Raw genomic sequence first — 17874 nt, 5'->3', positions numbered from 1 at the left:
AGGCTAAGCACCCTGGTCAGACTATATCTCCCATGATTCCCCATGGTTTCTCTTATTGGAGAGGGGGGGCGGTTGCATCATGGGAGTTGCTGACTATGGTGCATTATGGGAGATGTAGTCGGACCAGCCCATATAGGCGAACAACTGTCATTACACACCAAGGCAGCATTTCCAAATCATGATAGTTTGGGTTTTGGCTGAAATATTTCAAAAAAATCTTACTGGTCAACGGAAAGCAGACTCTCGGCATGCAAAATTCATTTAATTGAAACCCCAATTTTCCCTCAAAAATAATTTTGAGGGACAATTTCCCCCTAGCCCTAGTAGGCACATCCAGACGTTGAGCAAGTTTGTCAGTGACCAGTTCAATGGGTTTGAAATTGTAAATAATCTTCCCCCCCTCCATCCCGACAAAAACAAGACTGGACGTTATTTTAAAACGACATACCTTCACCACGCCATAGAGAAGGTAGAAGCTGATGATAAACAGCATGAAGATCAACAGGAAGCTGGTGGTGATGTCCGCTAATAAATAATAATAATATTAAGATCCCAACGCAACATTTCAAATCGTGGGCCGAATCCACTTAGTCAATCACTGCACAATGGAAAATTTAACTGAGTTAAGGACTGGAGGATTTGGTCCCATAAGTCAAAGCTTTTACTTCAACATAATGACTTCTCCTCTTGTGGAATTGAACGCAGGACCTTCACTGCTAAATCCAGTTGCCTCCATCCCATAAGCTAAAGAAGCACTTCTGCTAGAGGCCACCAGTAGTAGGCTCTTACCCTCTATATGGAGCAGCTGCTAGCCAGGGACATGACACAGTTAACCAGGGAATGATGTAAAGATATGTTGTCAGTGGAAGATAAAGATTTTGCACAGGCTGTTAAGCTGTGCAAATTGTCTCCCAAAGCAAGTAGCAGAATCTCCATCACATGGGACATTTACTTCTGGGGTGGATGACGCACTGGAGAATAGACTATAAGGGGAAATCTTAATACGATCTTTCCATGTCCAACTTCTGTGATTCTGTCGACTAAGGCTAGGTCTATACTACCCGCCTGAATCGGCGGGTAGAAATCGACCTCTCGGGGATCGATTTATCGCGTCCCGTCGGGACGCGACAATCGATCCCCGAATCGGCGCTCTTACTCCACCAGTGGAGGTGGTAGTAAGCGCCGCCGACGGAAAGCCGCAGAAGTCGATTTTGCCGCCGTCCTCACAACGGGGTAAGTCGGCTGCGATACGTCGAATTCAGCTACACTATTCACGTAGCTGAATTTGCGTATCTTAAATCGACTCCCCCCTGTAGTGTAGATGTACCCTGAGACTCATTCTTGGGCCTTGCTGTATCTGTTCTTCCCTAGACTCCCTCAGCACCCGGCACCTGTGGTTTGTATTGCAGGGGGCTTGAATGGATGGAATCATGTCTCTTTTGCTCCCAAACACCCTCACATGAGGAATCAAATCTGGATCCACAGTGCCAGACCTGAGTTCCTATCTGCAGAATTCTCCCTTCCACTCCCCAGGGCAGGGAGCACCACTGCAGGTGCTACAACAGCCTACGGTGTGCGACAGTAACAACAATGCCCCCCTTTTCCTTTATAGGGGTTTCGGCTTTTGGATCCTGCCTCCCACTCACATGGGAGGATTTGGCTGGTGAGTAGTGACAGAAGCACTAGACATGCTTCCCACTAGACATGCCTCCCTTTCCCAGCCCTAAACCCATGCTCTAAGCTGCCATAGAAGACCTCTGTGCTTATCTGAAGAGGATACCCGCCCCCCACCCCCGCACAGCCTGTCCACTTCGCTTGGGGATTTCGCTGCTGCTGGTGAAAGCTTCCCCAAATTGGGGTGTGTATCTCATGAGACTTTCCCAGTCCGTGATTTATACAAACACACACGCCAGCGAATGAATAAACATGCTGTATGGGTCTTTCTCTCGCTCTGTTTCTATGCATCACTGCTTGCTCCAGTCTCCCAGAGATACCCAGGAATTTCATGAGCAGGGAGAAGTATGTTACGAAATAAAAGTCCTCTCTCATTGGTATAAACAGTGTACGGTACCATGGTGGTCTGATGAAGCTTACACTGGGCCTTTGCAACCATAGCGAGGGGACTCATAAAAAAAACAGGTTTTATTTGCCTAATGTGTATTTTGATTAACTTCTGGCCACATCAGAGCTGGTGTGCTGAATGCAGCTAGAAGGGACTTTGAATGACTCCTAATGTTCCCCTTGAATGCAAAGAGGCCTGTTTCTATTTTATGGCCCAATAAACTGGCCGGGGGAATGCAGGCAGGACTCGTAAACTGTGGTTTTAATAGTCACATTTGCTGATTGCTGGGGATGGATATTTAGGTTGTTGGGCTGCTGGGACACTGGAGAGTGCTGCTTCTGAACAGCTGGGTTCAAAGGCAGGGCAGGATTGGCAAGAGAAATAAACCTAACGGTCCTTCAAACGGGTTCTGCCTTCAGTGCGGGTGGTTTTGGTCCATATGACAAAAGCTGCATGCACCCTGGTTTCCTGTATAGCTCTGCTACTTCCCCATGATGATTCCATCAAGATTGTGGTGACAACTCCCAGGCATTATTACCACAGTGATAAATGTTGATATATTAATTAAAACAAAAACAAAGGAAATTAACCCACCACAAATGGAATTAAGGCGTGTTAGAGATCTGGCCTTTCCAAGAGGCACAGAGGCCAAATAAGGATGCAACTCCCATTGAAAGTCAATGAGATTTGGACACCTCATGCCTTCAAAAATCTCCCCTGTGCGGGTTAAGCTCTTCTCTTCCGCTATTGTTTGTTTTATATTTCTGTAGTGCATGATATCACACATCAGAAATGTGCAAGTTGTTTCTGCAGAGCTTTTGAGAACTATAACGAAATTAGAAGTTTAAATACAGATGTGTGCACTTTTGGGGGTTAGCCCCTTCGTTAATTTGCATGGGAAAGCAAAAGTTGAAGAGGTGTGAAATTGGTTCCCAGGAAATGGTAGTTTCACAACATTCTAGGGTATTGTTAACACACTCCACTCTGGGGCAATGTACACACAGAACAGCAGGAGTTGAGGACAAGTGAGAGAACCATTTTTTGGGGGGGGAAGGGAATGAATCTCCCAAATCTTCTTCCATTTCTGTATTTGAATTCAAGCTGAGCATTGTGCAATGATTAGACACATTGTTTGCACTTATAGTTTCTGGAACTATAAAGATCGCTCTTTGTTGTATTTCCAGTCCGACCAGAAAAAGAAATGCCAGAGATCTCATGAGTAGAGCTCTGTGAAATATTTGTGATGCACCTTGAAATGCAAGTGTTTGGGATTTCATTGCAAAATTGCAAAATATTGCAACTTTGGGAAGGGAGTGGGTGGAGGGAATATATGCCAAATGTGGCCTTTTTTATTTTGTTTTGTTAAAAAATAGTCGTTTTCACACAAAATCATTCTATTTTTAAGCAGAAATCTTAAGGTTTGTGAAACTCAGTGTCTAGCTTGGATAACAATTTATTTTTGTATGGAAACTTCATGAAAATTTGACATCTCAGTCTCCCCTGCAAAACTGGCCATTTAATTCAGGGTTTGTAAAACGTGAAATGTATTGTCACTAAATGAATTTTTTTTTCCAAAAAAATTTTGGAAACAAATCATCATTTTTACACATCACTATTTGTGGGAACATTTTATATTCCATTTGACAGCGGTTCAAACACTTTTGCTAAGCAGACTATACATTTATGTGTACAACAATGCCTATAGACATGACAGGTAGCGCTGGTTGAAAAAAAGTAAAAACAAAATTGTAGGAGTTTTCTACTAGTTTTTCAAATTTCATCCCCCCGCCCCCGAAATGTTAACATTACAAATTTTGAAGAAAAAAAAAACATTTTGATAATTGAAAAATTTCAATCAGCTCTGTAACTAATAAAAAACTCATAAAAATTCAGCAAAAATTGGTCTTGTTTTGGTCAAAAATTGCATTTTTGCAGAAAAACATCATTGAAAACTTGAAATCAGAAAAATTTCAACCACCTCAGGGCTGTTATGAGTTTTAATCAATTAATATTAGCCAGAGGCTTTGAGATTTGTGGTTGGAAAGCTTTCTCCCAATATACAAAAAAAGCACGGGATTCTTACAAGGGCAGAACACGGAGTCACGGTCTCAAATTGCAGTGGGGAGGTTTAGGTTGGATATTAGGAAAAAAATTTTCACTAGGAGGGTGGTGAAGCACTGGAATGGGTTACCTTTGGAGGTGGTGGAATCTCCTTCCTTAGAGGTTTTTAAGGTCAGGCTTGATTACTATTTACTCCCTAATTTATGTATCTGTTTTAGGTTGGATCTGGGTCTGAAGTTTTCAGCTCATGACCTTCAGTTCTAAACTCCAGCATCTGACAACTGGTTTGAAGAAGATTTGGAGAAGAAACAACTTTGGATTGAATGCACCCTCTCAAACACAGCCCCCTCAGCTTCTCCTCTGGCTTCTCTTCCATCTACTGAACCTACCAATAATGTAGTAATCCTTGTCCAGGACTTTGCAGTAGCCTTTCCCAGAAGCCACCTCCACCGAGTACTCAATCAAGAGCAGTACGCTCATGACCTAGAAGGGCAAAAACAGAGGAGACCGTTATGCAGGTTGCCTGCCAATTTCTTATCAACCAGTTTCCAGAGATCACTACTGCTTGGAATGCCTACTGGACAACCCGCCTCAGAGTCTCCAAGTGCCATGCAAACATTAATGGTTTGAAACTGCTCTGTGAAAGACTGAGGGGAAACCGAGGCACAGAGTGAATTTGTGGGAGAGGGCGGGAAAGAACTCAGTCAGCCCAGTCCTGTGCTTTCACCATAACACTGCTTCTTTCTCAACCCCTTTGTAGGCTCTGCGGTGAGGAATTTATTTCAAACATCAAAGGTTGTTGATGTTCAAAAGAGCTTGGCGCTCATGTAGGCCTAAAGAGAAGTGGGTGGATTTTCCAAAGAGCTCAGCTCAATTTAGGGTTATCACCTTTGAAATGCAAAAAAACCCAAGAACGCCTCCCCAAGGCAACTCTTCAACCCCCACCCCTTCAATAGCCACTTACAGTATCTAGAGAGATAACACATATAGATAAGATTGACAACATTGTACTTCTCCACACTGTCCTGTGACTCACACACGTGTGTGTGTGTGTGTGTGTGTTGCTGGGCAGAAAATGCTGTATTTTCAACAGTTTTGATCTGTTATCGCTTAAACTGGGAACACTGGACACAGACACTTTTAACATTAGATAACAACACTGTGATAACAATGCAAATCTTTAGACCCACGTAAAAAAACTCCCGGCAGATTAAAGCATTTTTCCGGCAACTGGCAAATCTATAAAAAAAAAAACCCGGCCAGGCTGGTCAAATACTGACCAGGTCGTAACCCTAATCACTATGGGAGCTGCTGGAGGCGGAGAACTTTTGATAGTACCCTCTGAGTGATGGCTGCTGCCTGTAGGCCTGGCTAGAGAACAACAATTCTGTTTGGTTAAAAATGTGGAGGCTTTGGAATTTGTTTTTGTTTTGGAGCAAAAATCAAGCCTTTTGGATTCTGGCATGAAAAAACATAGGTGAGACAACCCCTAGAATAGCCTGACGGGTGAGGCACTCCGCTGGGATGTGGGAGCAGCCGGTCAGTCAGAGCAGGGAGCTGAACTGGAGATGTTCATCCTGAAAGCAGCCATCATAAACTACAAGAGGAATTTCCAGATTAAACTACCTGGGAATAAACGGAGCCCTTGGTGACAGCCCCTTACTACTCCTGGTGTACCAGAGAGTTAATGTCCCGCAAGTCAATCCAGAGCTGCATCCCACTACAGGTGTGCTGTGCTTGTATGCTGGATGTCCTGGGCCGTGCCTGTACATTGTGTACAGCAGGTGTCTGGGATCTCAAACTCCCTCTGGGAAGGGAGTATTTTCACTTGTGGGCTGGCAGTATCATAAAATGAGGACCACAGCAGAGCTCCAGCCGATAAAGCATAAATAAAGCACCATTATTTCTTACTTGTTTGGTGCTTTATTGAAACTTTCAACATCACTGGGTGGGAAAATAGGCTCCCCTTTCAGCCCACTGCGCTTCCTGCCTTTGTTTCTCTCCTCCAGTCCTGTCATTGTATCTCTTCTTCTTTCTTCCCTCTGCATTTCCTTCTCTGTAGCAACACCCGGCCCATGCAGATTTCACTGCCGTGCCCTTTCCCCATCCCGTTGCCAAAAGGTCAGCCAGGACATAGCTTGGGTGACACTTAAAGTGCCATTGTTTGCTTTCAGAGGTAGCACTCCAATGGGACCACAGTCGGGTTGACACCTCGCAGAGCCATGGTTTCAGGCTGTCTGCAGACTCAGGAAGGAAGTGCCGCATTGCTTACCCTTGGAAGGTTTTCTTCACATTCGTCGGGGTGAGTAACTTGGTGAGGGGGCTGGGCTTTCTTAAAATAGAAATTTAGATGCGGCAGAATTTGAAGACGCGGCATGAGCTCCATAAGGACTCAGCCTGTAGCCCATACGTGTACAAACCCTGGTGTTTGTCGTATGTGGACCACGCTTGTATGTTCTGAGCCGTGCATGTACATTGCGTTATATGCCACGATCGTACATTGCATACTAAGCCTGTATATTATGTATTCCGGTTAATAAATTACCTCCTGTTTCTCTGTAGCCATCTTGCTATTACCCTCCCAGCTCCTTTGTTACTGGCCCTCCCTGCAGCTGCTCCGCTCATCTGGAAAAACTACTTGAGATTTCGAAGACTTTCCCATTCTGCACTGGGACAAAATGGAGAGAGCAAGAGATTCTCCGCAGAATGGCTTTGTGGGTGGGGCAGTCACTTGGAACGTGGGAGGCCAGAGTCAAGTCCAGCATTTGGAGGGAGAAACTTGCACTCTGCTCTTTCACAGACCCAGTGAGCAGGGCCGGCTCCAGGCATTAGTCCACCAAGCATGTGCTTGGGGCGGTGGCTGGAGGGGGGTGGCGCGGCGGGGCCCCAGCCGGACTTGCTGCCCTCCCCCTGGCACTCTGGCTGGTCAGGGAAAGCGGAGAGCCCCGGCCGGGCTCGCCGCCTTGCTCCCGGCGCTCTGGCTGCCGGGGGCTCTCCACCCTTCCCCCAGCGCTCTGGCCGCCGGGGAGAGCGGAGAGCCCCGGCCGGGCTCGGTGCCCTCCCCTGCCACGCTGTGGGGGTGGGGTGGGGTCGGCGGGTGGTTTTTTTGCCTAGGGCGGCAAAAAAGCCAGAGCCGGCCCTGCCAGTGAGCACCTTAATCACTGAGCTAGAGAATCTCTCTCTGGCCCACTGCATATGGGGGAACAGCTCCAACAGGAGATCTTGAGAAAGCAAGACAGAGACTGACTCTCTCGTTCAGGCATTCACCAGAGATGTGGGACACCTGGATTCAAGTCCCTGCTCCAAATCAGGAAGTGCAGGAAACTGAATCCAGGTCATCCCTAAGCCATGTGAGACCCATAGGCCTCCAGATAATTAGCAATTTGTGGGGGAACGCTCTGGTTTTGACCAGAAAATTTCATCCCTCATCGGAGAAAGTTTTGTTCAAATTGATCCGTTCCCACAAAATGTTTCGGTTTTGATGAATCAGATGGAAAAAACATTTTGTCGAAAAATTCCCGACCATTCCTACCCATAGCAGGACACGGTGGTGTTCCCCAGAAGATCCAATGTTCTGGGATACTCCTGGTGCCAGAGGCAGCACTGGAGGGACATGCTACTTAAACTACCAGGTTCATAAGACATCAGCGAGTGTTGAAGTGTTGTCAAGAAGAAGCAGATGAGACAGGCTATGAGCTCAGCTAGACTTCACAGATCTCTCTGCAGAGCTGATCATGAGATACCGGACCCTTTGACAGGCACAGGAAGCATGATCATATCCCACACCGAGATAAATAATTGCGTACATTCTATCTGGCTCAAACAGCTTCTCAGAGTATTTTGAGAAAGTAAACTGAAAAATGATGTGGAAGATGACGGACAGGAAGAGCTGTGGTTTGTACTTGTGTTTGCAATGGGTGTATACAGGAAACAACACTGAAAGTAGCAGATAGAGAAGCGATCAAGCCTACAGCTGTGTGTTTAACTGAGCAGAAGAAAATGTACTCTTATCTGTAATGTGCCTGGAGACTCCAAACAAGCTCAGAACCCTGTTTTGCTCCACGCTGTGTATAGTAAGAGATGATTCCTGCCTTGAAGAGCTCACAATCGAAATACACCAGGCAAAGAGTGGGAGAAAAGGAGGAGAACTGTTTCCACTTTAGAAATGGGGAACGGAGGCTCAAAGAGACCCCAAGATCACACAAGAAGCCTGTGACAGAGACAGGAATCGATCTCATGTTCCCTGAGTCTCAACTGGTGTGAATGCAAGAAAAACAGGATATATAATTATACATGGAAGAAAGAATCTTGTGTAGAGGACACCCATTTGTTTTCTCCTGGTCTATCACATAGATATATCCATTTGTACTGTGCAATATCCCTGAAGTGCTAACGTTACATGCTACTTTTTCTGTGCGGGAACAAGCTTTGCAACTTTGTTGGGAGGTGTTTGAGGACGGAAGAGCGCTCAGAGCTTTCTCTTCCCTTGTTGCTGCTGTGAGGTCAACGCCTCAAGGGCTATTGTGGGGAACAGAAGAGGAAATGACTCTTTTAGATTTCTGTGCAACAGGAACTCAAGTGAAACAGTGGATCTGAGCCTGCTGAACATTAGGGGAGTTCACTTTTGGTTGCAGAACTGAATTTTGCAAATAGGCCGAAACGGTGGGGTCATCAAATCCAAATGGCTGTGAACTCTAGGGTAGTTCCCAGTTGGATTCAAAATGGAATCGCAGTCTGGATCTGAACTTCACAATGCAGGCTCATCGCTAATATCTATAAAAAGGGGGAATTCTGCAGTAAGAGGTCCAGGTTGTCCTCTCATTCTCAATGGCAAGAATCAGGAGTAACTGCTGATGTAGCTGAAGGTATATTGGAGTAAAGCCAAGTGCATGTCAGAGGACAATCCCAACTTGCTAAACTGAAAGATTAAGGGCTTGATTTTCATTACTTTAAAGCCCCTTTAGGCTGCCAGAGCAGTGTAAAGGGGTCTGAATACAGCTTCATGGATTCCAAGCCCAGAGGTCTGAGGCTATCCTAGATGATCACTATGGTCCCTTCTGGCTTTGCCGTCTATACTCAGGCCCCTTTACCCTGCTCCAGAAGTCTAAAGTGGCCTTAATGCAGCGGTTCTCAAACATCACTGCCCCATGACCCCGTTCTAACAACAAAAATTGCTACACGACCCCGGAGAGAGGAACGAAGCCTGAACCAAAGCCCGATCCCCGCTGCACCGAATGGGGGGGGGGCAAAGCCTGAGCCCCACCGCCCCAGGCGGGGAGTCCAAAGCCGAAGCTCAAGGGCTTCAGCTCCAGAAGGGAGCCTGTAACCTGAGCCCCGTTACCCTGGGCTGAAGGTGGTGGGGCCCGGCCTTCAGTTTCAGCACCGGGTGTTGGGGCTCAGGCTTTGGCTCTGGCCTTCGGCCCCAGCAAGTCTAAGCCAGCCCTGGTGCCCCCATTAAAATGGGGTCGCAACCCACTTTGGGGTCTCGCTCCACAGTTTGAGAACCGCTACCTTAATGTCATGAGAGTCAAGCCCTTAATCTTTCTGTTTAGTCAAGCATGATTCTCCTATAGCCCAAGCACTGTGATACCAATGCACCTGCTTTATTCCCTTCTTATTTCCCCCTTGTGAGTTGGTTGCACGGAGACACCGCTGCTGGGGGAGGTGGGGAAGTTTTCTCCAAGAGGCGGGTCCTGCATTTGAATCTGCACATGGGTAAGGTCACGCTTGCTCTAATGTCTCATGAGCCACAACCCCATGCCTGCGAGCACCACAACCATAGGCAGGGACTGAATCTGGGAAACGTAGGCAGCAAAAAGCGATGCCGCCGTTCCTGGAGCTAAAGAACTCCCCCAAGGGAAAACAGGCAGGTAGAGTCACTGAAGGGAGGCCCACCACATTGCTCTGCAGCGCATGGTCCGGAACCCACCGCTTAGGTGCACCAAACACCACCGTGAAGGGTGTCATTGGGGAATCTAGATAGCTGAGTACGAGCCTGGGAGGCAGGTACTCTGTCTGTGTCCTCTATGAGCTCCACTCTTGCTCATGTTTCCAGCATCCGTCCGTGTTTCTACATCAGCCATTTCGAGAAGCAACACAGATAACAAAGCGGGCGGTGAGATTTCACCTGCAAAAGCCGGAGGGAATAAGGAAGCATCTGTCAGAGAGGCAGCTGAAACCGCTGTATAGATGTGGCTCTGGCACACTGCCTACTCTCACAGCACTGCAACAGCATGTGCATGGGATGGTCTGGGGGGGAGGGGGCGGCACCTCAGACAAGCTGCGAAAACATTGAGAAAATTAATTGTTACAAAAATTAAAGACGAGGCGAAAGAGCCACACGAAGACTGTTCTGGGGAGGAATCAGCCAGGCCCCCGAAGAATAAAGAAATGTCCTATTATGCTGGTTTCCCTGATAGGCCCCCATGTGTTACTTGTTGTGCGAACCCATGGTAAGAAACAGTCCCGACCTTAAAGAGCTCCCTATTTTGGCCACTGGGATTAGAGACAGAGAAATTAAGAGTCTTAGTTAAGAAGTCTACCAAAGCTAGGCACTAAATCAAGATCACCTCCAGTGGAGACCAGCCCAACCTTCTGCTTCTCCTTCATTAATTACTCTTGGAGTAAATAAGCCATGAAGGCAGCTTGGGACCTTCCATTTCAGATGGACCGGCTTTAGCTTTCAGGGAATGCAGCAGCTTCCACCATGGAGGGCGACTAAAAGCAGGAGGGTTGAATGGATGGAAGCTGGAGATGGGGGCCGTGAATGGTTTCCAGCAGCCAGAGGGACCTTTATCTGGGATCACGACCCACACTTGAGTTGCATCCTTGCTACAGCAGTGGAAGCTAGCAGCGAATCTAGATAGCGTGCCTGCCTGCCCGGAGTGCCCACCTCAGGATGTGCTGGAGGGGACAGTTTCTGGCGGTAGGGATGCAGGTCCGGCAGATAGAAGGGGCGCCAGCAGCAGGAATTATTCTGGCTGGGGACGGAGGTGGGAAGAGGAAGACAGTTTGGAGAGGAAAGGGGAATCAGAGCTGATGGGAGGGTTGGAGCGCTTTAGAGGGAGGGAGGTTGCTGAAGTGATTTGGTTTTAACATTCAGTTCCTCAGTGCAAGGGTGAAGGCTCCCTTGATACTATCGAGCTAAGGTGCTTCCATGGTTCCCATCCCTGTCGCATCTGAGTGTCTCCCAACCCCCCCAGGAGGCAGAGCAGTGCTGTTACCCCCACTGTACAGATGGGGAATCGGGGAGAGAGAGCGAGTGACTTGCCCGCAGGAAATCTGTGCCAGAGCCCTGAACACCCACATCTCCAGACTCGCTCCTTAATCACAGGTCCATCCTTCCCTCCTAGACAGAACCTGGGCAATATTTCTTCCCACTAGCCCAACTTCCCCATCACCCTCACCCCCGTCCACACACACACACCCTGTTCAAGTGGGGAATGAAAAACCTCCCTCCACAGACTAGCAAGCAGGGGGCCAGGTGCCACTTAGCGCCCTCCTTCAGCTGCTCTGCGCGGGCAGTGCGTAGAAAGCACTGGTCTGCCTGGCTTGGCTTCTGGTGTCAGATAACTCGAGCCCTTCCTGGGGGAATTAACACACCCCTGCTTCATTTTAAAATTTCTGTGCTAAGCACCACGGCCCCTGTTCAGCAGGTGTTAATCCCGGGCCTGCGCTCTGTCTCACATTCCCTCCATCTTCCCATTCATTGGAGAACATCCAGGATTTAATGCCACAGTCTGTGGACAGCTCAGCAATGAGACAAATCTAATTTACAGGAGCACAAGACACTGCCACAAAGCCTCAGCGCTGGTGTTTGATGGCGCTACTATCACCAAGCATCACTGGGATTCATCACGGGGGTCCACAGCAATAACTTGTACTGATACAAACGAAGAGTATTGATGCAGCAAATCATCCAAGTACCCGCCAGGCAATAAATCCACTTTCCCTTTCTCCTGTGCCCAGCTGCAGACAGACGATGAAAAACACGGGAAAGAAAAGAAAATCTGCGCTCGTATTTTACCTTTTAAAGTGCTGATGCTAGACAGCTTTCTCTGCAAGGAGACAGCGTTCGGTGTGAAAGAGACGCACCGTGCCAGCGCTGTCGGTGCAGACAAACCAGGGATGAGATGGGATCACTGTGTTGTGTACGCTTATGTTGTGGACTGATTGGCACCCTCTAAGCAACCACAGATAGAGAAATAGATGGCTGAGCAGAGATAGACAGACGGACAAGGTAGGGGTGGAAATACAGTATGTTTTATTAGACCAGCTTTGTTGGTGGAAGGAAAAAGCTTTCGAACTTCACAGAGCTCTTCCTAAGGTCTGGAGAAGGAAAAAGATAGATGGAGGAGGTGTATGGGGATAGATAGATAGATAGATAGATAGATAGATAGATAGATAGATAGATAGATAGATAGATAGATAGATAGAGGGGGTGTATGGGGATAGATAGATAGATAGATAGATAGATAGATAGATAGATAGATAGATAGATAGATAGATAGAGGGGGTGGATGGAGATAGATAGATAGATAGATAGATAGATAGATAGATAGATAGATAGATAGAGGGGGTGGATGGGGATAGATAGATAGATAGATAGATAGATAGATAGATAGATAGATAGATGGAGTGGATGGGGATAGATAGATAGATAGATAGATAGATAGATAGATAGATAGATAGATAGATAGAAGGGGTGTATGGAGATGGAGAGAGAGAGAGAGAGAGAGAGAGAGGCAAAAGCCACCAAGTTTGTGACAAAAGAAGTATGCAGGGAGAAGCGCTACTAGAACAATAAGCATGTTTTCCACACTCTGTAGTGGGCAGTTGCTTGTGTCAATGCAGCTTTGCAGGGGGCTGGTCCGTCCCTCACACAAGAGCCAGGCTTCCCACTAGCTATGGAAGCATGTTTGTTGGTTTGTTAAAGTCACCCTTGAAAAGGACCCATTAATTTAATCTGCAGGAGGGAAAATGACAGGAGAGGCCTGCAAGCCCGAGCAGCCTAGGTCCAGAGGCTCGCCCATTGCCCCGCCTCCGCAATGCACAGGGGCACCCTGTGACTGGTTAACTGGCATGCATAAGGCAAGACCTGTGACTTCAGAACCGCAGGCCCCTCCGCCTGAGTGGGACAGTCTGAGAATCACAATTCAGTCCCTGCTTCCTGGCACCAAGGGGGAAGTAAACTGCACCAGCTGTTCCCCGGCACAGCTGACTTCCTCCTCCACAACAGCTAGCCCAAGGGAGGTGGGGAGTGCCACACCCCGCCCAGCCCACTCCCCATCCACCTGCATGGGAGAGAGAGCAGCAGCCCACCCCATCATGGAGGGTCTGATGATGCGGGTGGCCTATGCATGGCAGAGGAGGGTGATGTATTCCCCCTGACTCCCCTGCATGCAGGCTGGCCAAATCCCACTCTGAACCCCACCTCCACCCAGAGGCCTGGGTAGGCTGCAGCATTGTCAGCGCCCTTGGTCCTTTTATTGGTATCCGGTGAGACACTCAATTGCTTTACCTCAAACTTTGTTGAACACTTAGAGCATCGACTATGGAACTATTCTCTAAAAATACCTTTTTTTTATCATTGAATAACAATATCTGACATTGACTGATGAAGAGCCAAAGAGCTTTACAAAGGAGGTCAGTATCATTGCCCCCATTTTACAGATGGGGAAACTGAGGCACAGGATGGCAAAGTGATTTGCTTAAAGTCACCCAGGAGGCCAGTGGCAGAGCCAGGACCAGAAACCAGGTCTTCCGAGTGTCAGGCCAGTTCTCCAGCCACTAGGCCACACTGCCTCCCCTAGTATTACATTTTTCCTGGTGACCGCAGCAGGGTGGATCAGCGCCTTGCACTGTGCCACAATTACTGTTTTCTGCCCACCATCAGGACCACTGATCACAGCTTTACAAAGAAGCAAATAAATATGGACTTCATTGTAATCTTAAAACGGTCCCCTGAAATGACTTTGGGCTTCACTGAAATCCCAATGGAATCTTCCCACTGGCTTCAGTTGCCTTAGGGTAAGACTCTATGTTCACTGGCCTGCTGGAAAAGGGGAAAATGGTCACAAAAATTTTGATATCTCCTGGATTCATGGATTATATCAATCTCAGCTTTTTCTTTTCTTTTTTTTTTAAGCACCCTCATAATAGTGGAGAAAAGCATGATGGGCATGTACCGTAAAGGCCCAACAAACCGAAGGCAAAAAACCAAACACGGACTTGATTATGTTTTAAAATCACAGGATTTGTAAAACCAATCTCAGGGTCTTTTGGGCAGGGCCAGCTCCAGGCACCAGCTTCTCAAGCAGGTGCTTGGGGCGGCCGCTCCGGAGAGGGGCGGCACGTCCAGGTATTCGGCGGCAATTCGGCGGACGGTCCCTCACTCCGCCTGGGAGCGAAGGACCTCCCACCGAATTGCCGCCCGCGATTGCGACTTTTTGTTTGTTTGTTTTGTTTTTTGTTTTGGCTGCTTGGGGCAGCCAAAACCCTGGAGCCGGCCCTGCTTTTGGGGCCTGACGCGTTGTCTGTGAACATTTGGCTTTGGCAATGGTGCTAGAGAATCTGACAGCTTGCTAGGTTGCTTATAACCATCGACGTCACCTTCTGCAGATGAGCTTAGAACCATCGATAACACACACTACTCCTGTTTGTAGCATGCTTATAAAATCGATTGCTCACGTATTAACCCTTTATAATCCAGCTATACATGGGATCTTAGTGACTGGGGCAATTCAGGCTTCCACGCTGATTTCCCATTAAACGTGGGTCAGATCTCAGCTGGTGCAATTCGGCACAGTTCCACTGAAATCAACGGAGCGACGCCAATTTACACCAGCTGAGCATCTAGCCCGATAGATACACTGTGGACCTGTGTGTTGCTTTTAAGCCATGGCTTTGTGCCGGGAGGGGTGACGCAGCTGCAGCGCACTGGGGAGTCTGGCAATCCAGCCATCACATGCAGTGCTCATGGGAGGCACAGAGGCGGGTGCATGCTGCACCCTTCCAATGGATGGCGACGCTGCCTCTCCAGAGGAGGAACCAGGACACCCCACCCCTTCCCAGTCCAACAAATGGCCTAAAAACCACTGTGTCTCACTGCCTACAGGGCGACCTCTCGAGGCCCCGCTCCTTGGTTGTGCGCAAAAGGGGCGCAGGGCAACTGGGGAGGGGATTTGAAGCCATTTTCGTACTCCCCCAATCCTGGGCTGACTGTGCAATGTGTCATAGCCTCAGCGTGAATTACATCCACCAGAAAGATACTCGAACTATGCCACCAAACAGCACTTACAATAGCTGGGGTTCACTGAGGTGCAGAGGCCGCCCGAGCGACATCCTATTTCCCCTACTCCCCAACCCCCACAGCGATAATCCTCCCAGGACAGCCATGGCAACTTTACAGAGACATGATATTCAAAGAGAAAGCAACTGGGAACCGGGTACTATGTCTAAAAGCTGTTAGAGAAATTAAAGTAGGGTAGCCATGTTAGTCTGTATCCACAAAAACAACAAGGCGTCCAGTGGCACCTTAAAGACTAACAGATTTATTTGGGCATAAGCTTTCGTGGGTAAAAAACCTCACTTCTTCAGTTGCCAATGTTTTTTACCCACGAAAGCTTATGCCCAACTAAATTTGTTAGTCTTTAAGGTGCCACCGGATTCCTTGTTGTTTTTTTAGAGAAATTAAAAACATTCACAATTTTACCTAGATACTGTTTATAGCCCTGATCCATACACACACACACACACACACGCCCACACCTCACTACAGATTCCTAACCTTAACTTTTACACAACCCTTTGCATTGTCATCCCACTGCACAATCCGTAACAAATGGATCCGCCTGTCTACGCTGAAAGCTCATATGATTCGCAGCACAGCATTTGCAAAGGCTGACACTTGAGCGGCAGAGGAGAAACAGGAAGTACAGTGAATTTCCATCGGCTCTGGCAGAAGAATCTAGTTCAGAAAACTATCAGCACAGACAGTAGGTTTCTTTTTTCTCCTCTCTTTTCCATCGCTCTTAAATCATCGGCCTCCCCCCCACCTCTTGGGAACACAGAAAAGTCAACACTTTGTAAACTGGGAAATCAAACAGTTCCCAGTTTTCCTACCTGTACATTTATTTCGTAACTTACCATGTGGTAGATGCCAAGAGTGACTGTTCCAGTCTTGATGTTGAAGCAGCAACATTTCGGGGGCGTCTGGGGAGACATTTTTGATCCCTTTCGACTGTTGTGGAGCGACAGCTGCTGAATCCGAGACAGCTGCACTAAAGTGACCAAGCAACGCAATGTAACATCTTGTTGCTCAACTTCCTTCCTGGATTATAAATGTGTCAAGTCATCTCCAACGTCACACGAGGTCTTTGAGATTTCCAAACACAAGAGAAAACGAAATCACGTTGAAAGCAACTGATCTCTAAATCTTGCCCTGTCCCAGGTTGCAAGTACATCAGCGAATGCTACTGCTTGAAGCCAGAGTCCCTTTGCCTGCACAGCATGGAGTGGTTATGTCATGTTAAGCACGAAGCCAAAACCATCCTGTAAAATTACCAAAAATAAAAGCAGGAGCTAAGATTTTCAACCAAAAGTTACCCACCTAAACTCACATTTAGGCACCAGGATTAGTAGCCTAATTTTCAGATACGCTGAGCATTACATGAATTCCACTGAAGCCGCTGGGTGACCAGCACATTTGTAAAATACCAGCCTTTAAGTGACTAAATATGGATTTAGGAGACTAATTTGAGGCCCCCACGTTTGCAAACCTTGGTCCTTAAAATAAAATCTGTTATTGCAGGGTTCAGAGTAAAGACAACAACAGCAATAACAAAACATCCATTCCACCCACCCTGCAGGTGCCCGGACCAATTTACACGGAAATCGGAGGAGCACTCACACACACACACACACACACACACACACTTAGCTATCTTGCACATGATTTGTGCATTGTGATCATCCTTGAAAATGTGATTCTCTGAGCCTCACTATGGTAGTTTTGTAATTGACCTAACTCATGTACAGCACAGTGCACCCAGGTACCGACTGCTGGGTATATTATAAGCCATCAGCCTACACGAACCCTACCCTCAGTAGGCATGTGCCACAATGGCATGTGGGCTTTAGGGCAATCTTGTGGCTTTGGGCCACGGCTGGGAGAGAGGGTGAGAAGGGGGTTGTCTATCATCAGCGCAAGAAAAATGGGCCCAATTCATGGCTGCCCTAGGTCACCCTAGTGCTGCCAATTTGGTAATATTTAAAAACAAGACACTCCAGCAGGAGTGCTGGAACCTCCCTTCCCCGCCTCTTCTCCCCAAAGCCCTGCCCCGCCTCCTCCCGAGGCCCCGCCCCCGTGTACTCCTCTTCCCACCTCCCCCCTGTCACTCACTGCTTTTCCCCTTCCACTCCCGCCCCGGGTCAGGAGGGACTCACTTGCGGAGCTGGGGCTGGGAACTGCAGCTGCCCAATGCAGATAGGAGGCAGCCCTGACTGAGTCGGGGCTGGCGCGGATGATGTCTTGGGGCCTCCCCTGATCGCAGTAACCGCACTTGTGTGTCTGGTCAATAGATCTCACCAGACACTGTCAGGCAGGGCCAATCGGAGGGGGGGCCAAGAGGGCCATTTGGCCTCGGCCTCAAGCTCAAAGGGGGCCTCAAAAAAATTAACACGTGTCTAAGTTTTGCAACTTGTTTTTATGCGCATCCCTATGGGACCAAAATGTGACCCACTCTCTCAGC

At 47.9% G+C, this 17874-nt stretch overlaps 1 protein-coding gene across 1 annotated transcript in view; it reads right to left on the bottom strand.

Moving 5' to 3' along the window:
• LAPTM5 (lysosomal protein transmembrane 5) overlaps positions 1 to 16472 on the bottom strand; it is a 34182-nt gene extending 17710 nt beyond the window's left edge. Inside the window, exons 1-3 of the mRNA XM_005286208.4 lie at positions 16271 to 16472; positions 4513 to 4606; positions 449 to 525 (exon numbers count right to left, since the gene is read on the bottom strand). Coding sequence (XP_005286265.1) covers positions 449 to 525; positions 4513 to 4606; positions 16271 to 16348 — 249 coding nt within the window. The 5' untranslated portion in view covers positions 16349 to 16472. The remainder of the gene's footprint in view (positions 1 to 448; positions 526 to 4512; positions 4607 to 16270) is intronic.
• Positions 16473 to 17874: the final 1402 nt, after the last annotated feature.

This window comes from Chrysemys picta, chromosome 23 (assembly GCF_011386835.1).
Source record: "Chrysemys picta bellii isolate R12L10 chromosome 23, ASM1138683v2, whole genome shotgun sequence".
In the NCBI taxonomy this organism is placed as follows: Eukaryota; Metazoa; Chordata; order Testudines; family Emydidae; genus Chrysemys; species Chrysemys picta.
This window is presented reverse-complemented; position numbering and strand designations above follow the sequence as displayed.